This window comes from Chiloscyllium plagiosum, unplaced genomic scaffold, assembly GCF_037043375.1.
Source record: "Chiloscyllium plagiosum isolate Xiang-an unplaced genomic scaffold, Cpla_swu_hap1 HiC_scaffold_25, whole genome shotgun sequence".
Lineage (NCBI taxonomy): Eukaryota > Metazoa > Chordata > Chondrichthyes > Orectolobiformes > Hemiscylliidae > Chiloscyllium > Chiloscyllium plagiosum.
The window spans coordinates 1,569,720-1,596,643 of record NW_028270163.1 but is presented as its reverse complement, the minus strand read 5'-3'; the positions used below and the strand labels follow the sequence as shown (position 1 = coordinate 1,596,643).

Genomic DNA, 26,924 nt, shown 5'->3' with positions numbered 1-26,924 from the left:
GAGAAAATCTATCCCGATCATAATCAAGGAGATAAAGCTAGATTGAGGATAATTGGCAAATGAAGCACTGGCAACGAAGCTGGTTAGGATCTGGAATAGGCTGCCTCAGAGTGTGATATTTTCCAAAAAGGCAGAATATGCACAACTTTTGGGATATGGAGAGCAAGCTACACGAAATTCATTCTTCATTTCGATGGCCAGTGCAGATGTGATGTATCAACTTATCTCCTGCGCCCTAACAATTCTTGCTCTTACTCAGGCTCTACTATCCCAAATCCACCGCAGGGGCTTTTCGGCCAGTGTATGCTCACCAGCGCCCTCTGCAGCCTGGAGCAGTCACTCTTACAGCGCCCTCTGTGGTCCGGAAGAGTCAGCGCAGGAACGCCTGCGGCAGCCGGGAGGAAGTCAGTACAGCAGCGCCTTCTGGGACCAGGAGGAGGAGGTGATGTAGCAGCGCCATTCTGAGGGCGGGAGGTGTCAGTGCAACATCACCCTCAGAAGCCGGGAAGAGTGGTGCAGGAGCGCCCTCTGAGGCTGGGAGGAGTAAGGCAGTACCCACCGAGGCAGGGAGGAGGAGTTAGGAGGGGGATGGGGAATGAGTCAATGCACACGGACGTATGTGTGAGAAACAGCTTCAAATACTTTAAATTAAACAGTCAGCGCTGGCAAACCGAGCCGCTCCGGCAGGATCAGACTGCAATACGCGGAACGGGACCGTGCTGGTGGGCGAATACCACAAATTGTGTTGGCCACATCTGAAGGAAAACGACTGGAACTTGAAAACGATAAGAAACAGTAGTAATACTTCGCAAGTGTAATTGATGTTCGTAGTTTTAATCTTATTAAATGTATTGCACTCGAATGATCAGGGATCGCCTGGCAGACTAACTGGCCGTCCGTCAGTGAGCTGGGCTCTCAGTGGTGGGCTGCGATGTCAATCAACATGATCGCCCCGCCGATTGGTGGATGCAGCCGTCAGTTAAATGGCATCAGTTCCGGGAGAGTCTGAGCGGGAGTGGCCCGTGCCCTTGTGTCACGGTCAGCCCCTTCCCTGAGGCCGGGCGGCGGGCGGCGGGCAGCGGGCAGCGGGCGGCGGGCGGCGGGCGGCGGGCAGCGGGCATGGTCGGGTATAACCCCCTCGCTCAGCGAGGGGAAGACAGTCCGTCTGCTGTGGAGGTGGCAGTGGCAGGCTCCTTGTCCGGATTCCTGACCCGTGTACTCATCAACCCGCTGGATGTCATCAAAATCCGGTTCCAGGTAAAGAAGGAGTTAGGAAACATGTAACCGGGGGTAGATCCTGGCTCAGTCTGTCAGGGGGGCGAGGTAAATATGGGGGTAAACCTAAATATGTGGAGAAGAAATCCACAGGGTGGGAAAATTCCAGATAAGTAGCAGGGGTACTGGATAAATAGTGTCTAAATATCGGGTCAGATGCCGTAGATGTACAAATGGGAGGGGGATATATATATAAAATGTGTGTGTGGAGCTCACCTTTTGGTCAATGTACGGATAGAAGTTGGTAAGTACGTGGGTAGGGGAGTACTGGGTAAATATACATGAGGGTGTCAGTAAATACTAGTTAAGTGTGTAAGGTGGGTGGCTGAATGCAAGATAATTATACAAAGGGCTGCTAAAATATACATGGACAAGTGCTGGGCACCATGGTTCACAATTTACCTTTTGGCATTTGAATTCCAGTTTCAAACTTTGTGGGTGATTCCCAATTGGAAAGTTTAATTAAGAGGAAAGAAAGATGACAGCAAGCATCAAGAAGACATTGAAAAAACTGGATGGTTGTATAGTTAGTGAGTGCAATATATTTTTATATTCAGCGTACCATTTTGTTTTATGAAAAACATAGCTCGTGACTCAGCTGTCCTTGCAAACTGCCTTTCCTGTCTCAACTCTTTGAACATACTGTCACCTCCCAAGTCTCCCAGAACTCTGTGTTTAAATCTCTCCAGTCAAATTTCTGCCCTTGCTATACATTTAAAAAGTAATATGATATCTAATGTGACTCTAACAAAAATAGAAATTGCTGTTGGAATTCAGATCTGGCAGCATCCATGGAGAGAGAAACAGAGTTAATATTTCAAGACCCTTCAGAAACAATGATATGCTGAGAAGGACGAGGATAAATGGGTTGGAAGTATTCAGAAAATTTACTAGACTAACACCTGAAATGAGTGGATTGCTTTAGAGAAAAAGTTAGACAGACTAGACTTGTATGGTCTGGAGTTTAGAAGAGATTGAGGTGACTTAATTGAAACGTAGAAGATTCTGCACACACTTGGCCAGATAGATAGTAAAAAGATGTTTCAAGTTATGGGAGAATCAATATCCAGGTGTCATAGATTAAAAGGTTGCCCATTAAAGACAAAGATGAGGAAATATCTTTTGAATTCCAAAGGCTATTTACATAATATTTAAGTAATTTTAAGACAGTTAGATTTTTGCTTATTAAGGGGATTTGAGGTTAAAATCAGGTCAGTCATGATTATATTGAGCAGTGTAACAGGATCAAAGGCCTGAGTGGCTTACTCTTGTTCCTTGCTCAGATTTTCGACCTCTCTGCAGCCTTTTATAGACTGAACCCACACTATCACACTATTTTCCTGCTGTGCAACTGGGTGAGATTTGACAAAAGTAGAAACTGCCGGAAAAGCTCAGCGGGTCTGGCAGCGAGTGTGGAGAGAATCGGATGCCCCTTCTCCAGAACCTGAGTTTGCCTGTAAAAAAATTGAAATTTTCTCCCTCTAACTATTGGAAAATGTGGTCTTCGCTCCATATTCTGTTGTCTAGCAGCTAATCTGTCCTCTCCCTGGCAATAGCCTGAGAATAAGCCAGTTCTATTGCAGTCTTGGTGTCAAGTTAGATTCTCTTGTATGTCTTCGACCTTATTAAGCCATGTTTATTAGCACATTATGACTTTGCCCCTGTTTCAGTTCATCAGCTGCCAACTCTCCTGTTCTTCTTGGATTACGCTGAGACTCCACAGTTCCAACACATTCCTGGTTGCTCTCAGATTCTCCCTTCCACAATCTTGATGTCATCCAAACTATACTTGTTCCTAACTCCCCAGTAAGTCCCATTCACTTATCACCTCTGTTTATTGATCTCCCAATCCAGTGAAGTCTTGATGTTAAAATTCTTTTTCTTGTCCTCAAATCCTACTGGGACTGTGCATCTCCCTGTCTCTATAAACTTCTCAAGCTCCCAAACCTTCTGTGCCCCTCGAATTGTGGTGTGTTGAGTATCTCTGATTTTAATCGCTGCACCATTTGTGGCAATGCATTCGGCATCCTGAGCCCCAAGAATTAGAATTTCCTCCCTAAATCTCCGATTGTGCCTGCTGCACAGGGTGTTTGAACTCTTTTATATCTAGCAAAAGTATTGTGGGTCGACTCTTACTAATAGTAAAACAATAATATTCATTTATTTGACACAATTAATATTAGAATAACAAGTACAGTATGAACTAATGATAAACACTATAAATGTTTTAACTTGACTTTGATCATGTGCCACCATGCTAGAACTTAGCCAGATTCCAAGTGGTGAAGTGGTTTCAGAGGTGCCTTTTCTTTTGGTGGTTATTCTCAAGTTATTGTTCTCCAGTTACTGCTTGAGTTACTCCTGAGGTGTTGCCGCGGTTCTTATACTCCAAAGTCTTTGCGTCCTTTTGGGAGGGTCTTGACTATCTTCCAATGGATTGATCAGGTTCAATCACTCTGATCGATAGGACCAACCAAGTATGCTGATGGCAGCATGGTCCTTAAATGTTCATTACTGGAGGTGCTGGTTGCACATAAGGGTGTGAGGTGCCTCCATTTCTGGTATGCACCTTGATGTTTCCGATTATCCTGAGGACGACATTCATTGTCCCATTCAAACCCAAATTCAGGTGTGTATTGTAGGGTCTGCAGCTACCCGCTTGTTTGCAAACAGTCTGTGGGCAGCTGCAGCCTGGCTGGATTCTGCAGCATGTTGATTGATGCAATCACTTTAGTTAAGGCTGGTTCATTTCCCAGCATGCTTTAGTCCCTGTCCACTTTATCAACTTCATTATAATTTTATCATTTTGAGTGGCCTGTTTGGCCACACTCCCACCCTCCTTTTTAAGACACTTCTTAATGATCAATTCTTGTCCATAGATCCCTCAAAGTTGCCACCCAAGTTGATAGGGTTGTTAAGGCATATGGTGTATTGGCTTTCATTAGCAGGGGGATTTAGTTTAAGAGCTGTGAGGTTATGCTGCAGTTCTGTAAAGCCTTGGTTAGACTACATTTGGAATATTGTGTCTAGTTCTGGTGGCCTCATTATAGGAAAGATGTGGAAGCTTTAGAGAGGGTGCAGAGGAGATTTACCAGGATGCTGCCTGGACTGGAGGACATGTCTAATGAAGAAAGGTTGTGGGAGCTAGGGCTTTTCTCATTGGAGCGAAGAAGGATGAGAGGTGACTTGTTAGAGGTGTACAAGGTGATGAGAGGCATAGATAGTGGATAACCAGAGACTTTTTTTTTTCCCCCAGGGCAGAAATGGCTATCATGAAGGGGCATAATTTTTAAGGTGATTGGAGGAAGATTTAGGGGAGATGTTAGAGGTAGGCTCTTTACACAGAGTGGTGGGTGCTTGGAATGCAATGTCAGCAGTAGTAGTAGAGTCAGATGTACTAGGGATATTTAAGTGACCCTTGGATAGGCATATGAAAGGTAGTAAAATAAAGCTTATATAGGTTAGTTTGATTTTAGAGTAGGATAAAAGGTTGGTACAACATTGAGGGCTGAAGGGTCAGTTTGTGCTGTACTGTTCTGTGTTCTATCAATCTTTTGGCCATTCAAGTTAATATTTCTTTATGGCTCAATGGCACGCTTAGTTTTGCAATGTTTCTGTAAGGTCCTTTTGAATGTTTTGAAATGTTGAAATTCATTGTTGGTAAGTGTTAAATGATACATTTAATAAGAATAAGGCAACATCAATAGTAAGAATATTCAAATAGGGTAGAGGAGCAAAAGATCTGGTGCTTAATCATTTGCAAGTCACTAAAGTACTAAAACAAGTGAGGCATGCTAATGAGGAGAAAGTGAGGTCTGCAGATGCTGGAGATCAAAGTTGAAACTTTATTGCTGGAACAGCACAGCAGGTCAGGCAGCATCCAGGGAACAGGAGATTCGACGTTTCGGGCACAGGCCCTTCCTGAAGAAGGGCCTGTGCCCGAAACGTCGAATCTCCTGTTCCCTGGATGCTGCCTGACCTGCTGTGCTGTTCCAGCAATAAAGTTTCAACAAGGCATGCTAATGAGGCCAGTTTCTAAAAGAAAAGCAGGCAAAGCACTTCGGTTCGTTTTCAGAAAGGACGAACTGGGAAACATAGAGTTGTAAACTACCTTGATTAGACCAGACTTGGTCTATAAGCAGAAATGTTCACAGTATAGCATCATAAGGAGAGGATGCAAAAAAAATTCACAAGAATATGATCAGAAAGAAGCGATCAGAAAGAAGTCTGACTAGGTTGGAAAAATTTTCCTCTATTGAGAAAGAAGAGGGGTGAAGGCTGAATATTACTCTCTCATTCAGAAATGGAAAGGGATTAAAATTGGTAACCATAGGCCAATTATTTTAACATGTCATTGGGAAAATGTTTGCTCAGAGCATTTAAAATATGTAATATAAGCAAGCAGAGGCAGCATGGCTTAATGAAAGAGACAATTTTATTAGAATTCTTTATCTACCTTTAAAGAGGAACCAGTAGATGTAATACCTTTTGGAAATCCAAAGGTACTTGATAACATATCACACCTTGGGCTACTTAATGAGATAACAGCCCCTGGTGTCAGGAGTAGTATATCAGCATGGGATTTTCTAGCTACAGGTCACTCTGTTATAATGATGAATTGGGGACACTCCTAAAGTGCAAACTTTTAAAGCGGGTATTGATTATCATGTGATTCTAGTCCCATTAGTTTAAATGGGGCACCGCTATTATGTGATTTTCTTATAACACGGGATGACATGAGAACAGAACTTATGCATTATAGCAGAACTGACTGTAATAGAGGACAAAGAGTTAGGATAAGGAGGCATTTTCAGGATGGCAACATGTATCCAATGTTGGGACGGTGAATGTACTGTAGCCAAGTTTAAGGATCACCTGGGGAAAAAAAAGTGGGAAGGCAAGTAATGAGGATGGTACAATGAATACAGAAAGATAGTTTGAGAGTGTGCAAAAACTTGGCAAATGGAGTGTAATGTGGGGAAAAATGTAAGGTTATGCATTTCACCGGGCAGAATAGAGGAACTGGATATTATTTAAATGTAGGAAGACTACAGAGAGCATAGGGATTTAGGAGTCTCTTGTATGAATCACTAAAATCTACTATCAGAGTTCAGCAGGAAGACAAATGAACTGTTTGCCCTCCTTTCAAAGAAAACAGTATAAAAATAAGGTGGTTTTTGCTAAAACTTTCCCGCACTTGTTACACCACACCTGGAATACTGTAAACAGCTTAGGCTCCCTTATTTTAGAAAGACATAATGACATTGGAGGCAGTCCAGAGAAAGTTTACAAAGTTGATTCTGGATAAGGAGGGACTGTCTAATGAAGAGATGTTGAGTAGATTCGGCTTGATTCATTGGAATGTAGAAGGATGAGAGGCAATCCAATTTTTTTTTAAAAAGCTAAAAAAAACCAATACAAAATTCTTAGGGGGATTGACAGGGTAGATGTGGAGAAGTTGTTTGCCCTTGTAGGGCATCATCTTAAATAAGGGACCATATATTAAGGCAGAAATGAGGAGGAATGTCTTTTGAATGGTGAATCTGTGGAATGCTATGCCACAGCAGTAGAGACTAGGTTGTTTATAAAGGCTGAGATTGACAGGTTTTTAACCAGTATGGGAATCAAGGGTTATTGGAAAAGGCAGGAAAGTGAAATTGAAGATTGAGACTGATCATAATCTCATTGAATTGCACAGAAAACTGGATGGGCTAAATAGCCTACCCCACTCCAATTTGCTATGTTTCCATTAGGCCTATCACGGTTAGAATTACCTTAGGAAGGAAGGGAGAAACACATTTAAGGGGAAATTAGATGAGCACAAAGGAGAAATGGAATTGAAAGACATGTTGATTGAGTGATTATAGAGGAGTGAGGGGTAGACATCTGTGGAACATAAAGATACCAACCATCATGCCTGAATACAGAGTCATTTCAATGCTGAGCAATGAATAGTGATTAGATTAGATTTAGATTAGATTACATTACAGTGTGGAAACAGGCCCTTCGGCTCAACAAGTCCACACCGACCCGCCGAAGCGCAACCCACCCACACTACGGGCAATTTAGCATGGCCAATTCACCTGACCTGCACATCTTTGGATTGTGGGAGGAAACCGGAGCACCCGGAGGAAACCCACTCAGACACGGGGAGAACGTGCAAACTCCACACAGTCAGTCGCCGGAGGCGGGAAATGAACCCGGGTCTCTGGCGCTGTGAGGCAGCAGTGCTAACCACTGTGCTACCGTGCCACCCACATAGGGATCATAGGGAAATATTCAGTAATAGCGGTTAACTGTACAGTGAGCTGGGTGCATATACTCAGTGCTGTTTAAATATACAGGGGAAATGGATGAATATCTGGTATAATGGGTAAATGTAGTTGGTCCCAGTTAGAGATGTAGTGGAAATATCAATATAGAATTGACTGCATTTTGCTATGAAATGCATATACCAGACAGGAGTACGTTGTTAACCGAACATGTGTAGAAAATCAATAGGCATTCCATATTTAACTTATACTGAATAACTAAGTTTGGTTAATGTTTAGTTGCTACTATAGTCATTATAAGTTGTGTGTGTAAGTAAATGGATATGTATTAGATTAGATTACATTACAGTGTGGAAACAGGCCATTCGGCCCAACAAGTCCACACCGACCCGCCGAAGCGCAACCCACCCATACCCCTACATTTACCCCTTACCTAACATTTCGGGCAATTTAGCATGGCCAATTCACCTGACCTGCACATCTTTGGACTGTGGGAGGAAATCGGAGCACCCGGAGGAAACCCACGCAGACACGGGGAGAACGTGCAAACTCCACACAGTCAGTCGCCTGAGGCGGGAATTGAACCCGGGTCTCTGGCGCTGTGAGGCAGCAGTGCTAACCACTGTGCCACCGTGCCGTATCTAATGTATTTTTTAAAATATGTACGGGATCTTTACATTGGGCAATGTATTCACAGACAGAAAATTCAGAAGTGCAGAACTACTTTAGGTATGAGATATGTGCATGTATACTGATTATCGGTAATTTGACTTTCATTGTACAATACTGGTTCTGCGTGGGATTTGTTGTATGAGTAGTTCTTGAATAACACGTGTTTTGGCAGCGCAATTTGCTCATACCATTGCTGAGGAATTCACGACCAGGAGTTTCAAAAACGCGTAACTCTTAACAATAGGGAATTCCAGTGGTGATTGTTTTGTTCTGTGCTTTTGCCAAACTCTCCGCGCTGTTCTGTGCATGTGCCGAATCAGCTGCTGCCAGAGCAGTTTTCTGAGGTGTACTGTATAGAGAGCAGTTTTCTGAGAGAGATACATTGAGCAGTTTGCTGTGAAATATACATGACTTCTGCATTACCCTCTTCTTGGAAAAAATAGAGGGGCATAGTGACAAGAATGTTAGCACGAAGTGTCCTGGTGATAAAATTGCAGGTGGTGAATGCAAAAGAAAGGCTATAACACTGGAAGAGAAGCTTGATATTATAGTGTTTTGAGCATAAGGAGAGAATGTGATATAGCTCACTTAACAGTCTACCTATGCATCATGATGATCCTCTGTTCCTGCATTAACAATTTTTAAAAAATGTACTGTGCTAAATTTACCTTCATTGATAAGCGAAGTTTATGGAATGAGACTACGGTGTTATAAGAGAACTACCTGTAGACCATATTATAGGCACTAATACTACTTGTTCATCCTGTATCATTTAGTAGTATAACGAGTGTATGTCTGACCTCTGTTAGACATGTGTGATTGGGGCTTTATGGTGTGATCTCTGCAGTATATTATAATTGGTCCAGTTGGCATTTACCCACTGAGTCTACCATTCTTGCACAGATGCTAAATTCAACATGGATTGCAATTATAGTGCTCATGTCTGGAGTTTTGGAAATTGGGCTCAAGTGATCTATGCCACTCCCCTGCCTCTGCACCTTTTGTGAGAAAGTGAGGACTGCAGATGCTGGAGATCAGAGCTGAAAATGTGTTGCTGGAAAAGCGCAGCAGGTCAGGCAGCATATAAAGGAGCAGGAGAATCGACTGAAGGGCATTCCTGAAGAAGGGCTCATGCCCGAAACGTCGATTCTCCTGCTCCTTGGATGCTGCCTGACCTGCTGCGCTTTTCCAGCAACACATTTTCAGCTCTGCACCTTTTGTGTTGGGGAAATAGCAATTTAGAATTGAAAGATGAATTGTGCTATGAAATGCATGTATCATCCAAATCTACATAACCGAGCATGTTAATTTCAGAGCTGTGCTCATGTCTACTCCTCTGATTTTTGTTTCCTCAGCTTCAGATCGAGAAGTTGTCACTGTTTGAGCCAGGAGCCAAATATCATGGCATTCTCCAGGCAACTAACACAATATTCAGAGAGGAGGGTCTTCAGTCATTCTGGAAAGGTCACATCCCAGCCCAGCTTCTCTCTATCTCCTACGGAGCTGTCCAGGTGTGATGCAAGATTCTGTCTCTCTCAAAATTGTTTTCCGAGCACCTTTTAATGTATTACTTTCAAATTTTTGTCTGTGAATGTTTCTGCTTTCTGAGCTGAAAGGTGATGGTAGAATACAGGAGAACAGAGTGGGGCTGTGGAAGTGAAGTGTTTGTGGATTAGTCCTGCAGTGGCTGGGAGTGCACATTCCACCATGGTAGCTTTAGAGCATTAGATCCTTAAAAAGAATGCTTCTAGGATTTATTTTAAATCGAGTGGTTCGGTGGTAGGACTCTCATCTTTGAGTTAGCAGATGACAGTATCAACCTCACTTGAGATTCTGATGCTAATATCCAAACAGTGCAACACTGAGACATGGCAATGCTTTTCAGAAGTAATATTAAACAAAGAGCCTATCTGGTGGACTTGAAAGACCTACAGCACAATTTGAAGATGAATTGGTCTCTCTAATGTCCTAGCCAATATCTTTTCTTCAATCCACTATAACAGTTTATCTGGTTATGATTTATATGGCTGTTTTTATTAGGACTGGCTGTGTGCAAATTAGCTTTTCTTCCCTGCATTTCCAGTCAAACATTTAGTTCAAAAATATGAAATTGGTTGTAAGACATTTCATTTGATTGCAAGTTCTTTCCGTTTTGATTATCTTCTTGTTGCTAGATTTACTCCAGCACGTTTTTTTCCTTCATCTTGCAGTTTGTGAGTTTCGAATTTCTAACCAAGTTGGTTCACAATGCCATGCTTTATGACTCGAGGATTCCCATCGCACACTTTGTTTGTGGGGGCTTGGCAGCATGTTCGGCCACAGTCACTGTGCAGCCACTTGACACTCTCCGCACCAGATTTGTGGCACAGGGAGAGCCAAAGGTGAGAAACTAGGCATTTAAGGGGACAGGTGAGTGGTAAAGGCAATGTGAGGGTATTAGAATGGTAGAGAATGATGCGGGTAAAGGTATAGTGATGGAAGAGTGGTGTCTATCATCTTGAATCGTAGAATGGTTAGATCATGGAATGACAACCTCGTGACCAAGCTGTCTGTGACCAATTTATTTAGTCCCACTTCCCCATGTTTTCCTCATGCCTCTGCCATTTTTTTTTTACTCTTCAAAAATTATCCAATTCCATTTTGAAAGTTATGGTTAAATCTACTTCCACAACATAGTTAGGTGGCACCATTCCAGATTCTGATTTAAGAATCAAAGGCTGTCTATGAATATGAACAGATAAAGAGCCAAAACAACCTGAAACTGCAAAAGAAAACATCAGAGTTTACAATCTGAAATTGTTGAATTCTGGAAGTCTTGATGGCTGTAAAGTGTCTCACTGAAAGATGAGCTGCTGCTCCTCAAGCTTATGTTGAACCTTACTGGAATAAGGTTGAAGGCAGACGACTCCATATTTTGTCTTTTCTGTTTTGTTTCCAGATACCAGTGCATTTGTTCCAGGAATACCTTTTGACTCTTTGCTCCTTTTCTTCTCCTGTTAGTCCTTCAGGACTAATGGGAATACTATCTCTTCAGATATTCATTCTGTCTTCTACTGTATCTCAGACCTTCCTTTGTTTGTGGCCCTCCACTCTTTTTGTTCAAAACCTATTACACCTTTAATTTTTCTTAGTACTGATAAACATTCATTGATCTGATTGTTAACTCTTTCTCTTTCCATAGGTGCTGCCAAAGCTGCTGAGTATTTCTAGTATTTTCTGTTTTTACTTTGAATTTCCAGCATCCACTATTGTTTCTCATTCTGTCACATGCACCCTGTCTTCTCGTTTGTTTATCTCTCTTTCATCAGCTAGGAGGCTTGGGTTCCCTCTTTTAGCCATTTACTTTGTATCTCAGCTGTCTCCACATTTAAAGATTGCCCGTTATTGTGATCTAGTTTCATTTGCCACTTTGATATCTCTTTACCAGGGCCAGATTTGGTCTCAATCCACTGAAAAATGATCCTTCCTGAATTAGTTCATTTTACTCTTTGTCTTTTTCCATAGCCAACCAAAATTTTTGATGCTATGATCACTGTTCCCTGACTGATTGATTTTTTTTTTTATCCACTTGGTCCAACTCGTTCACCAGATTCAGATCCTGCAGTGACTCTTCAAATATCCTGAGCACCTCATCAAATTTCAGAGAATCTTCCCTATAAACAATTACTAATCTAGTCTTTAGGATAATTAATCCAACCACCCGTTGTAAAGGTTCCGTAACATTCTCTAATTTCGCATAGTTGTACCACTATGGTATCTGCGCCCCAAACAAATAGATTGTGCCCTTGACCCCTCTAGAGAAACTGTCTTTTCGTTGTATTACTTTCCTTAAGCAATGCTGCCAGCCCTACTTACCACTGCTTTTTTAAAACCCCTGAAATATTTAATACCCCATCCTGCACTTGGAGCCAGGAATCCTTTATCACGTCAGTATTGTGGTTCTCCCTGGTAATTTCCAACTGCAGCTCACCAACCAACTTTAAAATATGACACATTCACATACAGTGCACATTAAACAATTTAGACCTTATTGCTTTCCCTATTACTCTAACTACAGATAACGTCTTACTATTTCTTATTGTAATGCTATCCATCAATCCCAATCGCTAGTTTTTTTTTCTCTCTTTCAGTTGTTCCTTCCTTGTTCCCAATCTTTATCATATTAACACTTTTTCAGGATAGGCAGACAGCTGGTTATCAGGCTGACTAGAATTTTTAATGTCAGGGCCAGGGTGTTACAGACTGCCTTCATAGATTAGATTAGATTAGATTCACTACAGTATGGGAACATGCCCTTTGGCCCAACAAGTCCACACTGACCCTCTGAACAGTAACCCACCCAGACCCATTCCCCAACCCTGTATTTACCCCTCACTAATGCATCTAACACTATGGGCAATTGAGCATGGCCAGTTCACCTGACCTGCACATCTTTGGACTGAGATGAAACCGGAGCACCCGGAGGAAACCCACGCAGACACGGAGAATGTGCAACCTCCACACAGACAGTTGCCCGAGGCAGGAATCAAACCCAGGTCCCTGGAGCTCTGAGGCAGCAATACTAACCACTGAGCTCTATGCCACCCCCTTTTTTTTTAAGAAAACATCATTATTTGCCCTACTGTCTCAGGCCTGGGGGCTCAAGTTATTAGATTACATAGGCTTTTTTGCTTAAAGTGGAGAAAATCTGTGTCTGTTTCTAATCACACTCAACTGAGACAATTTGAGTGGGGACATCAATGAGATCTGGATCCAGAGTGTATCATATTTGAAAGCCCTACTACATTGTCGTCTTATTTAGATGAGGTAATAAAGTGAGTGTTAGAAAGAGGAGGCTGGGGTGTTTTTAAATATTTATACCCCACTAATTTTAAAGGTATCCTTGTATAATAAGAATTTATTTGGATTCTTTGAATTAGGGTTCAGGTGACAATGTTTATGTAGGAGGTAGTGGTCCTCATATGCAGAGATTGAGTCCCAATGACATTGGGTTGTTGAGAGAATTATCTAATACCCTGATCACCCTCCAGTTTTGATATCCACTCGCACTTGTAGTTTACTTTTCTAAAGACTTTTTTTTGTTTGGAATATAAACAGAAAATATTGAAGGTTTGGGCGCTGTGTTGAAAAGTGTTGTTGTTCTTCAATTCACAATTCAATTCACAAAGTTAGAATGTATTGGTCATATATTGGTTTCGCAAGATCCAAGGGCTTATGGAGCAGCTGGATTTGACACTTTGGTGGGATGAGCTTGCACCAGCTGCCTGTGGGTTGAAAGCTGCCAAACAGCAGCCTTTGGATTGTTCAAGTTGTAGTGTATCACAGACCTGAGAAAAGACTATTGAATGCACGCCTCCAAACGTTTCTATTTCTCACTCACCGCATAGGAAAAGAGAATCTAACTTGAACAAAGACCAAGCTCCAACTGACAAATGACTGAATTGAGAATGTTCTTTCAACAACTTGTTACCATCACCACAACTCAAAAGCACTGAGATCAACTGAATTTGTTAGTTTTGCCCATGTTTTCCACCCATATCATTTCTGCAGCACTGTCTTATTTGAGTGAACGAATGTGTTTGGTTCAAAAGATGATAGTGTTACCACTTGTTAAAGGACAAGTTTTTATTTTTTAAAAGAATTCATTGGTACGTGATTGAAGTATTTTGACCTAAATAATGCTCATAGTAATTTGGTTATTTATACATTTGAAATGGCCCATAGAATAGAAAGGTTTGATTTCTAGCACACATCAGGGACAAACGTTTGAGTTAGTTATTTGAAGTAATTATCTAGATTTATGTTTTCTATTCTGTTTGTAGTCTTGTGTTCCTCTGTAATATGGTACATGTATGGGGGGGAAAGTAAGGTACATGAGTGAACAGAATTGTTTCACTCCTGCCTAGGTTTTGAAGCAGCTCAATGATAGCTAGGTTTATTAGATTAGATTAGATTACTTACAGTGTGGAAACAGGCCCTTCGGCCCAACAAGTCCACACCGCCCTGCCGAAGCGCAACCATACCCCTACATTTGCCCCTTACCTAACACTACGGGCAATTTAGCATGGCCAATTCACCTAACCTGCACATCTTTGGACTGTGGGAGGAAACCGGAGCACCCGGAGGAAACCCACGCAGACACGGGGAGAATGTGCAAACTCCACACAGTCAGTCGCCTGAGTCGGGAATTGAACCCGGGTCTCTGGCGCTGTGAGGCAGCAGTGCTAACCACTGTGCCACCGTGCCGCCCGCACGGCAAGAAGAGGAGGTTTATGCATGAGGGATTGATGTGATGGATTGAATCTTTCTCTTGCGTTTAAAATAACATGTATGCTGCTTTTAGAATGCTGATTGACTCTTGACTATGGTGTGATTAATATCTATTTTGCAGATTTATAGAAGTCTGTGGCATGCAATAGTCACCATGTACAGAAAGGAAGGACCCCTGTCATTCTATCGAGGACTCACACCCACTCTTGTAGCTGTCTTCCCCTATGCTGGGTTCCAGTTTGCCTTTTACAACATTTTTCAGCATATCTCTGAGTGGGCTGTGCCATCGCGTGAAGCCTGGATGGGTGAGTGACCAGTGGCAGGAAGTGTGAAGATATTGGCTACTGCACTAACCAAACAGGAGAGCAGTATTTCTGTGGAGGTAGAAATGTGATTTGGTAGTGAGGCATTAGCCTTCATTTGTTGAGAGGAGGAGTAAGCAAAGAAGAAAATTAGTTAGTTTCTGACATGCTGACACTTTGCAGAGCTGCCATGGACACTCCGTTCTGAAGAAGTCATGTTGAACTCAACATTAATTCTGTTTCTGTCTCCACAGATGCTGCCAGATCTGCTGAGTTTCTCCACCAAATTCTGCTTTCATTTCAGATCTCCAGCATCTGCAGTATTTTGCCTTTATTATGGACAAAGCCACACTTTTTCTTCACTCTCGGCTGGCCTAGTGTCACGGATGAAACTGGAAGCAGCATTATGTTTTGTTTTTGATCGAGCAGCTGCCTGTCATCAGCATGCAGTACCTCAGTCCACACTGCCCAATTCCTCCTTGATGCAGTTGACCACATTGTTCTTGAGCACCATTGAGCTCATCTCCCCTATGCTTTTCTTGTTCACGTTCTTTCTTTCCTCACTTACAGCATGCAGATTATTCAAGGCAGTTACTGCTTCGATATCGAATCATGCTGTCCATCTCTGCTCTGTTCATCTGGTCGACCATTTGTCTTTTACGATCCCTTACATACTCCTAGGAGTATTGCCCTGGTTTCTAATCCAGCCCAACACTTTTTTCATGCAATAGATTAGATTACATTACAGTGTGGAAACAGGCCCTTTGGCCCAACAAGTCCACACCAAGCCGCCGAAGCGAAACCCACCCATACCCCTACATTTACCCCTTACCTAACACTACGGGCAATTTAGTATGGCCAATTCACCTGACCCTGCACATCTTTGGACTGTGGGAGGAAACCGGAGCACCCGGAGGAAACCCACGCAGACATGGGGAGAACGTGCAAACTCCACACAGTCAGTCGCCTGAGACGGGAATTGAACCCGGGTCTCTGGCGCTGTGAGGCAGCAGTGCTAACCACTGTGCCACCTAGCTTCTCCTTAGCCAGTTTGCATTACCTTTAGAATGCGCTGTGATCCTATTATCTGTCTACCCTCCTCTTCTTGCCTATGTACTACTATTTGGAACATTAAATCTACAGACACTGACTGCTTGTCTGACATCCTGTGACAATTGCATGCAAGGTTTCTACAATGTGACATTGTTGAGTTCGGCTCCCGCTTGTTCTTTTTTTTTCTGTTTGATGTTCCGACTGGCTATTCCATCTTGCTTTGTTAGACCAAATGTCCTGTTTGATCCTGATGTAAATTCAGAACACCTGTCTACCATCCAGCAAGATCGTTTTGGTCCATCTATACAACTGCCTGCCCACACCTGACCATACTTTTTTTTGTTAATTTTTTTGGGATGTGGGCTTCACTGGTAAGACAAACTGGTGAACAATGTAAGCTTGTTTCCACTAGTTGAAGGTTCTTTAACAAAAAGATACAGATTGAGAATCACCATTAGATGAACAAGTGGGTAATTAAACATTAAAAACTAACTGCACTAGGGCATAATAAACCATAGACGACAATGGAATCATGATGGTGGCTCATTACAGTCTGAGAGATAATTGGAGATGGGTAAAATAGCCACATCCCATGAATGATTTAATACAAAGCTTTTTATTGTTAAGATACAAGATTTTGTTACATGGAAAAACCTTACTGTAAGGGATGATTTGAGGGAGAGACTAGAATATACTTTTTAAAAGGATTTGGTGAAAGGGCAGGAGAATAGGATTAATTTGGGTAACCTCAATTGAAACGTACATGCATAATGAGATACATATATCTCCATCTCCCTATTTTGTTTTTGAAATTTTGGCAGGCCTGGACACTCTGTGAGGGCACTAGAGGCTCAAGATATTTAACAGTCAATCAAAACCGAGATTTGTGTAAAAAGCATGCTGGTTTCTCAGTTGCTGACACAGCAATTGCAGTGTGTAGAGGTCACTCTCTCATTGTGGTTGTTTGTGCTGAAACCAGCGCCTGGCACTTGCCTCTTTTAAAGGTAATAGCATCATATCTACCGACAGGAGGGCACATTGCTCCTGTTCAAAATAAAGCTCCACTTGAGGATGAGTAGACTATGTCAGAACTCCTAAATCTGAGAAATTGCAGGGAAGCCTAATCCAGCAGCTTTGCCCAGATTGCCATATTAATGTTTATGGCGTATTGATTGGTGTTTTTTTTTAGTTTTGAAAGATGGCAACAAAGCATTACAATGTACCTTTTCACAGTCTTTGCTTTGTAATTTACAAATGTCATTGTTGTTCTGGTTGTGCTGTTGTACATGACAGTCAATTTGCAGACAGTAACCACTCCCAAATGGTAATCAGATAAATGACCAGATTTTAGTTTATTCATTAACAGGGTGTGCACATCATTGACCAGGCCAGCATTTATTCCCCATCCTTAATTGTCCAGAAGGTAGTTAAGAGTCAACCACATTGATTCCAGAGCCACAACAACATATGTAGGCCTGACAAAGCAAGGATGGCAGATATCTTTCCCTAAAGGACATTGTGTTCAGAGAAGAATGCCCTTTAGTTCTGGACTCCCCCCACCCCACCCCAGGGAAAAGACTTTGTCTATTTATCCTATCCATGCCCCTCATGATTTTGTAAACTTCTATAAGGTCACCCCTCAGCCTCTGACACTCCAGAGAAAACAACCCCAGCGTATTCAACCTCTCCCTATAGCTCAAATCCTCCAACCCTGGCAACATGCTTGCAAATATTTTCTGAACCCTTTCAAGTTTCACAACATCTTTCCGATAGGAGGGAGAGCAGAATGCATGCAATATTCCAAAAGTGGCCTAACCAATGTCCTGTACAGCTGCAACATGACCTCCCAACTCCTGTACTCAGTACTCTGACCAATAGAAGAAAGCATACCTAACGCCTTCTTCACGACCCTGTCTACCTAGAACTATACTTTCAAGGAACTATGAACCTGCATTCCAAGGTTTCTTTGTTCAGCAACACTCCCCACGACCATACCATTAAGTCCTGCTCTGATTTCCTTTTCCAAATGCAGCACCTTGCATTTATCTAAATTAAATTTCATTTGCCACTCCTCAGCCAATTTGCCCATCTGATCAAGATCCCATTGTATTCAGAGGTAATCTTCTTTGCTGTCCACTACACCTCCAATTTTGGTGTCATTGCAAGCTTACGAAGTATATCTCCTATGTTCAGATCCAAATCATTTATGCAAATGCCAAAAAGTATTTGACCCAGCGGCAATCCTTGTGCCACGTCACTGGTCACAGGCCTCCAGTCTGAAAAGCAGCCCTCCATCGCAAACCTCTGAATTCTACCTTCGAGCCAATTCTGTATCCAAATGGCTAGTTCTCCCTGCATTCAGTGAGATCTAACCTTGCTAGCCAGTCTTCCGTGAGAAACCTTGTCCAATGTCTTACTGAAATCCATACAGATCACATGTATTCTGGATAGGAGCAAGAGTAACAGGGTAGTCGTTATGGAGCCTTTAACTTTCCAAATATTGACTGGAAATACTATAGTTCGAGTACTTTAGATAAGTCAGTTTTTGTCCAGAGTGGTTTCTTGACACAGTATGTAGACAAGTAAACAAGGGGTGAGGCCACATTGGATTTGGTACTGGGTAATGAACCTGGCCAGGTTTTAGATTTGGAGGTAGGTGAGCACTGGTGATAATGACCACAATTCGGTTATCTTTACTTTGGCAATAGAAAGAGAAAAGTATACAAGGCAGGGCAAGAGTCTTTGCTGAGGGAAAGGCAACTATGATGTGATTAAGGATGAGTAGGATGGGGAAGGAAACTGCAGGGGATGGGCACAATTGAAATGTGGAGCTTATTCAAGGAACAGCAACTGTGTGTCCTTGCTAAGTATGTACCTGTCAAGCAGGGAGGAAGTAGTCAATTGAGGGAGTTGTGGTTTACTAAAGAAGTTGAATCTTTTGTCAAGCGGAAGAAGAAGGTTAATGTTAGGATGAGATGTGAAGGCTCCGTTAAGGCATTTGAGAGTTACCAATTAGCCAGGAAAGAACTATAGAGAGAGCTAAGAAGAGGCAGGAGGGGACATGAGAAGTTGTGGAAGGAATCAAGGAAAACCCAAAAGCTTTCTATAGGTATATCAGGAAGAAAAGAATGACTGGAGAAAGATTAGGGCCAATCAAGGATAGTACTGGGAGGTTGTGCGTGGAGTCCAAGGAGATGGGGGGAAGCGCTAAATGAATTTTTTTTTTGTCAGTATTCAGGCTAGTAGAAGACAATGTTGTCAAGGAGAATACTGAGATACAGGTGACTAGATTGGACGGGATTGAGGTTCATGAGGAGGTGGTATTAGCAATTTTGGAAAGTGTGAAAATAGCTAAGTCTCCTTGGCCAGATGGAATTTATCCCAGGATTCTCTGGGAAGCCAGAGAAGAGAGTGCAGAGTTCTTGGCCTTATGTTATCACTGTCTACAGGAATAGTGCCAGAACATTGAAGGGTAGCAAATGTTGCCCCCTTGTTCAAAAAGGGGAGTAGAGACAACCTGGTAACTATAGACCAGTGAGCCTTACTTCAGTTGTTGGTAAAGTGTTGGAAAAGATTATAAGAGATGTGGCCCAAGTGTTATTCAAGCTGTCTCTTGAATACCTTCAGCATTTTGGCATCAACTTCTTTGTATGGTAATGAATTCCACAGGTGAAGAAATATCTCCTCATCACCATCCTAAATGGTCTATCCTGAATCCTGATGAAGAGCCTATGCTCGAAAACGCTCAATGCTGCCTGACTTGCTGTGTGTTCCTGATGAAAGGCTTTTGCCCGAAATGTCGATTTCGAAGCTCCTTGGATGCTGCCTGAACTGCTGTGCTCTTCCAGCACCACTAATCCAGAATCTGGTTTCCAGCATCTGCAGTCATTGTTTTTACCTCGTGCTTTTTCATCTACCCTGTCTAGTCCTGTTAGAAGTTTATATCTCTGATATCCTCTCCCTTCATTCTCAAGAGTGAAAACAATCCACATGGTGGCTCAGTGGTTAGCACTGCTGCCTCACCGTGCCAGGGACCTGAGTTCGATTCCAGCCTTGGGCAACTGTGTGGAGTTTGCACATTCTCCCTGTGTGGGTTTCCTCTGGGAGCTCCGGTTTCCTCCCACAATTCAAAGATGTGCAGGTTAAGGTGAATTGGCCGTGCTATTTTGCCCGTAATGTTCAGGGATGTGTAAGTTAGGTGCATTAGTCATGGGTAAACATAGGGTAGGAGCCATGGGTCTGGGTGGGTTACTCTTCGGAGGGTCGGAGTGGACTTGTTGGGGCGAAGAGCCTGTTTCCACACTAGAGATTCTTAAAATCTAAATTTCTCATCATTAGTTTTTTGATGCCAGGTTTTTATTGAATTCAAATTTCACTGCCCACCATGATCATCTATGCCTCAACACTTTGCATCCAAATGCAATAGCAGTTACCATCACGTCTTGGATATAGCACTCGTACTGCAGTAGGAATGTCAGCCTGGATTTTATGCTAAGCTTTCAGACTGAAGGAGAGTGCTTCATTGTGCCACATGTTCTTAACCGTCTCTTTTTTGCCAGTTAATGTAGAGAATCTAATGTGTGGCAGCTGTGCAGGAGTCATTAGTAAGACACTCACATACCCCTTTGACCTTCTCAAGAAGAGACTGCAGGTGGAAGGATTTGAGCAGGCACGCATGGCCTTTGGACAGGTGAGGACTTCGCACACTTGCTGCTTTGGCTGTATTATGTGAAAATCTTTTTTGATTACAGGTTCCTGGATCTAATGAGCTGAATAGTTAAACACCAGTTCTTTCCATTTTAATTGTGGAAGAGTCTGTCCCTGGTCTTGTGGGTTTTTGACTCATCGTACACAGGAGTTGTTTTTGAATCAGTAGCCACCATAACACAGGGCAGTCACTGTCACATTGGCCCAATCTCCGTGATTTGCTATGGTGTTGTATATCCACTCATGTCCAAAGTAGTTAGGGGGTATCCTTGTAACTAACTGTAGTGTGTAATTGTTATACACACGTTGTTGCCATTGAGCATATGACAAACGCTATCTGTGAAATTGTTATTGTCTCAATTCTATTGATCACTCAATAGTTTGTCAGTTGCAGCGTTTCTGTTACTGCAGTAATAATACCAACAATATTCAAATTGTGCCATGGCAGATTGAGATTTTAATTTTGGTTTTGGGGGAAAAAAATCTGATTTTATTTTGGTAAAAGTGTCCACGAAGCTATCAGGTTAATTCAAAAACTGTAAGGATTTAGGGGTCCCCTTTAGGGAAGGAAATCTGTTATCCTTCTCCAGCCTGAACTGTTTGACTCCAATCTTTCTGCCAATTTCACTTGTCTCTGTCTCTGAAGTGGTCAAACAAACAATTCAGTTGTTTCAAGTTCAAACTGTAGGTCAACAGAAGGGTTTGCATTTTCCCGCTTCACCTGAATGATTGATTGAATAATGGCTGGAAACCATTAAAATGTGTCCTGAAGAAATCAGAATACAGCAGCAAAAGACAGCTTAGTCTTGTAATGTGAGATCCCTGTTCAAATATCACTGTTCCCTATCATCTGAGGTCATAGTTATACAGAATGGAAACAGACCCTTCGGTCCAACTTGTCCAAGCTGATCAGATATCCTTAAATAATTTTGACTTGCAGGTGCTGGTGTTGGACTGGTGTGGACAAAGTTAAAAATCACACAACACCAGATTATAGTCCAACAGGTTTATTTGGAAGCACTGGCTTTCAGAGTGCAGCTCCTTCATCAGGTAGTTGTGGAGGTTAAGATCATGCTCACAGAATTTATAGCCAAAGGAGTCTAGTGTTTCCAAATAAACCTGTTGGACTATAACCTGCTATTGTGTAATTTTTAACTTAAAATAATCTAGTCCCATTTGCCAGCATTTGGCCCATATCCCTTTAAACCCGTCCCTATTTATACATCCATCCAGATGCCTTTTAAATGGTATAATTGTACCAGCCTCCACAACTTCCTCTGGCAGTTCATTCCGCACACGTACTACCCTCTACGTGAAAAAGCTCTCCCTTAGGTACCTTTTTAAATCTTTGCGCACTCACCTTTAAACCTAGACCTTCTAGGTTTAGACTCTCTTCCCCGGGCAAAAGACCATCTATTTACCCTATCCATGCCCCGCATGATTTTATAAACTGCTCACCCTCAGCCTTCGAAACTGCAGGGAAAATAGCCCCAACCTATTCAACCTGAATAGATCTGCCTGAAAGCTCTCATTCCTCTGTCTCTTCCCAATTCATAATTTTGTTGCTGGCTCAAATAACAAGTTACATTTATATAGTGCCTTTAATGCATTAAAACTTGTTGGAAAGTCATTGAACAAAGTTTAATACAAGGGCACCCAATGCACTAGAATAGATGCCCAGGTACTAGTCAGAAGCAGTTTTAAAGGAGAGTTGAATAGAAAGAGATGGCAAGGCTTGGGGAGAGAATTTTGCAGTTTTCTGTTCCAAGCGGAATGCAGAGCTGCTAATCATGGACCGCAGAGAGTGAGGTTTACACAACAAGCCATATGGAGGAAAGTTGAAAGCTGAAGGTTGTGGAGGGATTTCAAGACAAGGGAGTATTTTAAAATTGAGGAAATGCGTGACAGGGAACCAGTGCAGTTTAGAGAGCACTGGTGAGATGTGTGACTAGAACTTTAAGAATTAGGAAATGTTAAATTTTGAGACCAAAAATTACAATTCATACAATCTCTCAAAGATTGAGTATTCTAAACAAAATAGTTTTAATTATACAGTTTTCCCTCAGGTGATCAATCTGAGATGACGCTGTCATTTTAAGGTCAAACTTTAATTGAGATCCTGCATGTTTCAATAGGACTCTTCCCATTGATGTGTATCTTGTTCCTGAGTGCACCTTTTCCACTAGTTTACAGGATACAATCTACTCACTGCTCTTCTGGATACTGATTGGTTAGTTAGATGTATGATGGGTTAGTCAGCAAATTGCCAACTTGACTTGCATTGGCTGAAGAATGAGAACTTTTCCTAGACTTGCTGTGATAGCACGATTAGCTTTTAATCAGTTTGCTGTGATTAACCTCTCTCTTTCAATTCAAATGGTTCTAATCCATTCAGCTCCGATCACCACCAGCCCATTTTCGCAGAATGAGCACAGCTGTAAGCCAGTCTCTTAACCCTTTCCTTATGAGAGTTTTGAATGCGTTGAAGTTTTCAGGGAGTGGAAAATGGGAGGTCAGTTATGAGTACAATGAATTCTTGTGGTAATAAAACCATAGGTAAGATCTCAAAAGTAGTTAAACCAGGACGTGGGTATTGTGGGGAGGTTTAGGGATGTAGAGTCATAGAGAGATGTATAGCACAGAAACAGACTCTTTGGTCCAATTTGTCCATGCAGACCACATAGCCTCAATAAATCTAGACCCATTTCCCTTTTAAACCCTTCCTATTCTTACACCCTTTCAGATGTTTTTCTTTAAATGTTGTAATTGTACCAGATTCCACTTCTTCCAGCACTTATTCCGTACATACATCAGAAATGAGGCCTTCGCAACATCCTTCCTGTAGGCAGGGAGGCCAGAATTGCACGCAGTATTCCAAAAAGTGGCCTAACCAATGTCCGGTACAGCTGCAACACGACCTCCTAACTCCTATATTCCATGCACTAACCAATAAAGGCAAGCGTACCAAATGCCACCTTCGCTGTTCTGTCTACCTGTGATTCTGCTTTCAAGGAACTATGAACTTGTACTCAGATGTCTCTTTGTTTAGCAACACTCCTCATGATCTTAACATTAAATGTATAAGTCCTGCCCTGATTTGCTTTTCCAAAACACAGCACTTTGAATTTATCTAAATTAAACTCCATCTGCCACTCCTTCGTCCATTGGAAAACTTAATTAGATCGGACATAAGACTGAAAACAGTGTCAGACAGTAGTCAGTGTGAAGTGGCTTGGGGATAGAGTTTGAAGAAGTGGTCAAAGACTTCAATGGTATAGAGTCAAAGAGATGTACAGCACAGAAACAGATCCTTCGGTCCAACTCGTCTGTGCTGACCAGATATCCCAACCTAATCTAGTCCCATTTGCCAGCATTTGACCCATTTCCCTGTAAACCCATCCAATTCATATACCCTATTAAATGCTACAATTGTACCAGCCTCCACCACTTGCTCTGGTAGCTCATTCCACACACGCACCACCCTGTGTGAAAAAGCTGCTCCCTTAGATCCCTTTTGAATCTTTCCCCTCTCACCTTTTAAAGGAGGGAATTGTTTTGTTTATCCAGTATTTGGCATGATGAAGCAATGCGAACAGGAGAATAGAGAGATGTGTCATCAACATGCATTGAAATCTGACCTGCTGTTTGGAGTACGTTGCTGAAGTGCAGTATTTGAGATTGGGGGGGAATAACCAATCCCTCTAGCGGCAGAAAGACGTGATGTCATTTTCAGGACATTTCCTGCTGGAAAGATAACAACAGAACCAGATAGGACCCACTCACCTGGAGCCAGTGGAGTCACAGGGGATGAAGATGGTGTGATGAACAGGATCACATATATAATGTCTTCCTCTTTCACTACCTCTAGGAGAAAGTGAGGACTGCAGATGCTGGAGATCAGAGCTGAAAAATGTGTTGCTGGAAAAGCGCAGCAGGTCAGGCAGCATCCAAGGAGCAGGAGAATCGACGTTTCGGGCATAAGCCCTTCTTCAGGAATCTTATCGACGTTTCGGGCATAAGCCCTTCTTCAGGCTTTCTGAAGAAGGGCTTATGCCCGAAACATCGATTCTCCTGCTCCTTGAATGCTGCCTGACCTGCTGCGCTTTTCCAGCAACACATTTTTCAGCTCTTTCACTACCTCTGCCCTGTTCCCCCATGCTGTTCTGTTAGGATGTGGAGGTGCCAGTGTTGGACTAGGATGGGCAAGGTCAAAGTCACATGTCACCAGGTTATAGTCCAGTGGGTTTATTTGAAATCTCAAACTTTCAAAGTGCTGTCCCTTCACTTCACCTGACGAAGGGACAACACTCTGAAAGCTTGTGATTATAAATAAACCCATTGGACTATAACCTGGTGTCATGACTTCTGATTATGTCAGGGAGTCTTACCTCTGGAAAGCTTTGGAAGATCTAATCTTAATTGATTTACACACGTGTCTGAAAATATGGAATGACAATCAGGCAGCCAATATGGCTGGTGTTCATAGTGGCAAAATTCCACTCTATCAATATTATTGGGGGCACATTAATAAATGATTAGAAGGAAACATGCTCCATGACACACAGAACAGGAGGCCAGGTTTAAATCTACCTGTATCAATATTGCTAATGCTGCTTATGCCATACATCAGGATTCCCTCCCCTCCCCGGACCTGGGCATTTTGGGTGATTAAAAAGAGAAAGCAGAAATCTTGCTGTGTGATGCCATTTGCTGGAAAGTGGAGCTGTGTGGGTAACAAATGAAAGCAAGTTCAGTTGTGGAGTTTCCCTCAATCATACTGCCTGCAACAATTTGCTGTCTAAATGCATGCATGGAGGTTGGTCTATCTAATGAACAGCGTCTGGAAATTAAACTTTTCAGATAGTGAGACACAACTGGGAAAAAGCTTGTAATTAGTCAGCTGGGGAATAGGGCAGAGGGCAGTGCTAGGATGGATGGCCGGTTTGGTGATTTGAGGGTGAGGATGAAGGTGCAGACATTAATCTCTTTGTGGTTTCTGGGTTCCAGGTACGGACCTACAATGGTTTCCTAGACTGTGCCTATCAAGTGGCTCGAACTGAGGGCCTGAGAGGATTGTTCAAGGGCCTGTCCCCTAGTATGCTGAAAGCAGCCGTCTCCACTGGATTCACCTTCTTCTGGTACGAACTCTTCTGCAATATCTTTAGAAACCATAAAGAGCATTTGGAATATCAGCGACACTTCAGACACACAACTCCCTCACAATGAGAACCAAACTGACCTGCTTTTGTCTGACTGCCCCAACTTAGCAGTGGTTTATATTTTTATTGTGGATTCTTGAAATTCATTGGGAACAATGATGTTCCTTTAGAATCCCTTCCACTCCATCCAGTTGCACAGAGAATCGTTGCACTTATTGGATCTGTGTCACGGAGGTATGAGTGCAGCTGACTGAACAACCTGTTGATAGCTGTTTATGAAGTATAAAACACCAGGAGAATTCAACAGCATTTATCTGTTACTTTAAATGGAGAGAATAAAGTCGCTACTGTTCTCATTTAACTCCTGAACACAGCCAGCAATGGAATGGGAACTAGGTTGCAATTACAGCCCTATTCAAAAATTAATTTAATATTTATTTTTCTAAAGCAATGCATGTATTTGGTAACCTGTGTATCCATTTGGCTTCATTTTTATGTAAAAATGCAAAAGTATAAATGTATATGGACATAAACATGTGGAGTTTGAGAATTTTGCACAGATGATCAGATTGCCAACTCCTGTCAACTATTTATTTTCTTAGTTTTACACAGCTGTGGAGTTTCCACATTCAATGATTGGGAAGGATGCCCAAATCACTCCCTTGGATCACATGCCCCAGGTGCTAGTTCTGATGCTTAGTTGATATGGAGTCAGCAGAGCAGGCAATAGAGGCTTTACTCCTTTCTCAGCAGTGGGGATGGGGAACTTGGTCACTCCTGACCACTTCTTGCTCCAGAAGTGAATGATAGCCATGAATGGGATCAAGTACAGTCGTGATGCTCTCTGTGGTCAAATAGCCTTGTAATGCCTCCCACCTGCGTATGAATGTAACTGGTAATGCATATAACGTACAAGAGGTTGTCAGTAATTCACGAGAATGTGCCAGAAAAGCCCAATGTTAGTGTCTCTACCTCTGGGCCAGGAGTCCTACCTAGTCTGAATGCATGTCATAACCTGTCTGAACAGGTTGGCTTTATATTAAAAAAACAAAGTAAGTCACTTGATGATAGGAGCAAAGTGAAAAGGAAAGAGGATTGACTTAAATGTTAAAACATTTAAACTTTGAATCATTCTAAAACTGTAATGCATTTAAGGAGTTGCCTCTTCTCTATGGTTTATCCATTTTTGCAATAAATATTTCTGACCATTCAAA

At 42.2% G+C, this 26,924-nt stretch overlaps 1 protein-coding gene across 2 annotated transcripts; it reads left to right on the top strand.

Moving 5' to 3' along the window:
- The first annotated feature begins 839 nt into the window (after positions 1–839).
- slc25a19 (solute carrier family 25 member 19) lies at positions 840–26,924 on the top strand. Of its 2 annotated transcripts, XM_043714279.2 has the most exons (6): positions 844–1,257; positions 9,575–9,730; positions 10,430–10,600; positions 14,611–14,794; positions 20,404–20,534; positions 25,559–26,924. In XM_043714279.2, the coding sequence occupies exons 1-6, from the start codon at positions 967–969 to the stop codon at positions 25,775–25,777; spliced, it is 1,152 nt and encodes a 383-aa protein (XP_043570214.2). In that variant the 5' UTR covers positions 844–966; the 3' UTR covers positions 25,778–26,924. The 2 variants fall into 2 exon arrangements, with proteins under 2 accessions (XP_043570215.2, XP_043570214.2); XM_043714280.2 differs by lacking the exon at positions 10,430–10,600 and having other exon boundaries at positions 840–1,257.

Excerpts from the sequence above, each read along its gene's own strand:
- slc25a19 (XM_043714279.2), top strand. The coding sequence starts at position 967 with ATGCAGCCGTCAGTTAAATGGCATCAGTTCCGGGAGAGTCTGAGCGGG. Across the intron at positions 1,258-9,574 it reads TCATCAAAATCCGGTTCCAG|CTTCAGATCGAGAAGTTGTC; the intron begins GTAAAGAAGGAG and ends TTGTTTCCTCAG. Across the intron at positions 10,601-14,610 it reads TGGCACAGGGAGAGCCAAAG|ATTTATAGAAGTCTGTGGCA; the intron begins GTGAGAAACTAG and ends TCTATTTTGCAG.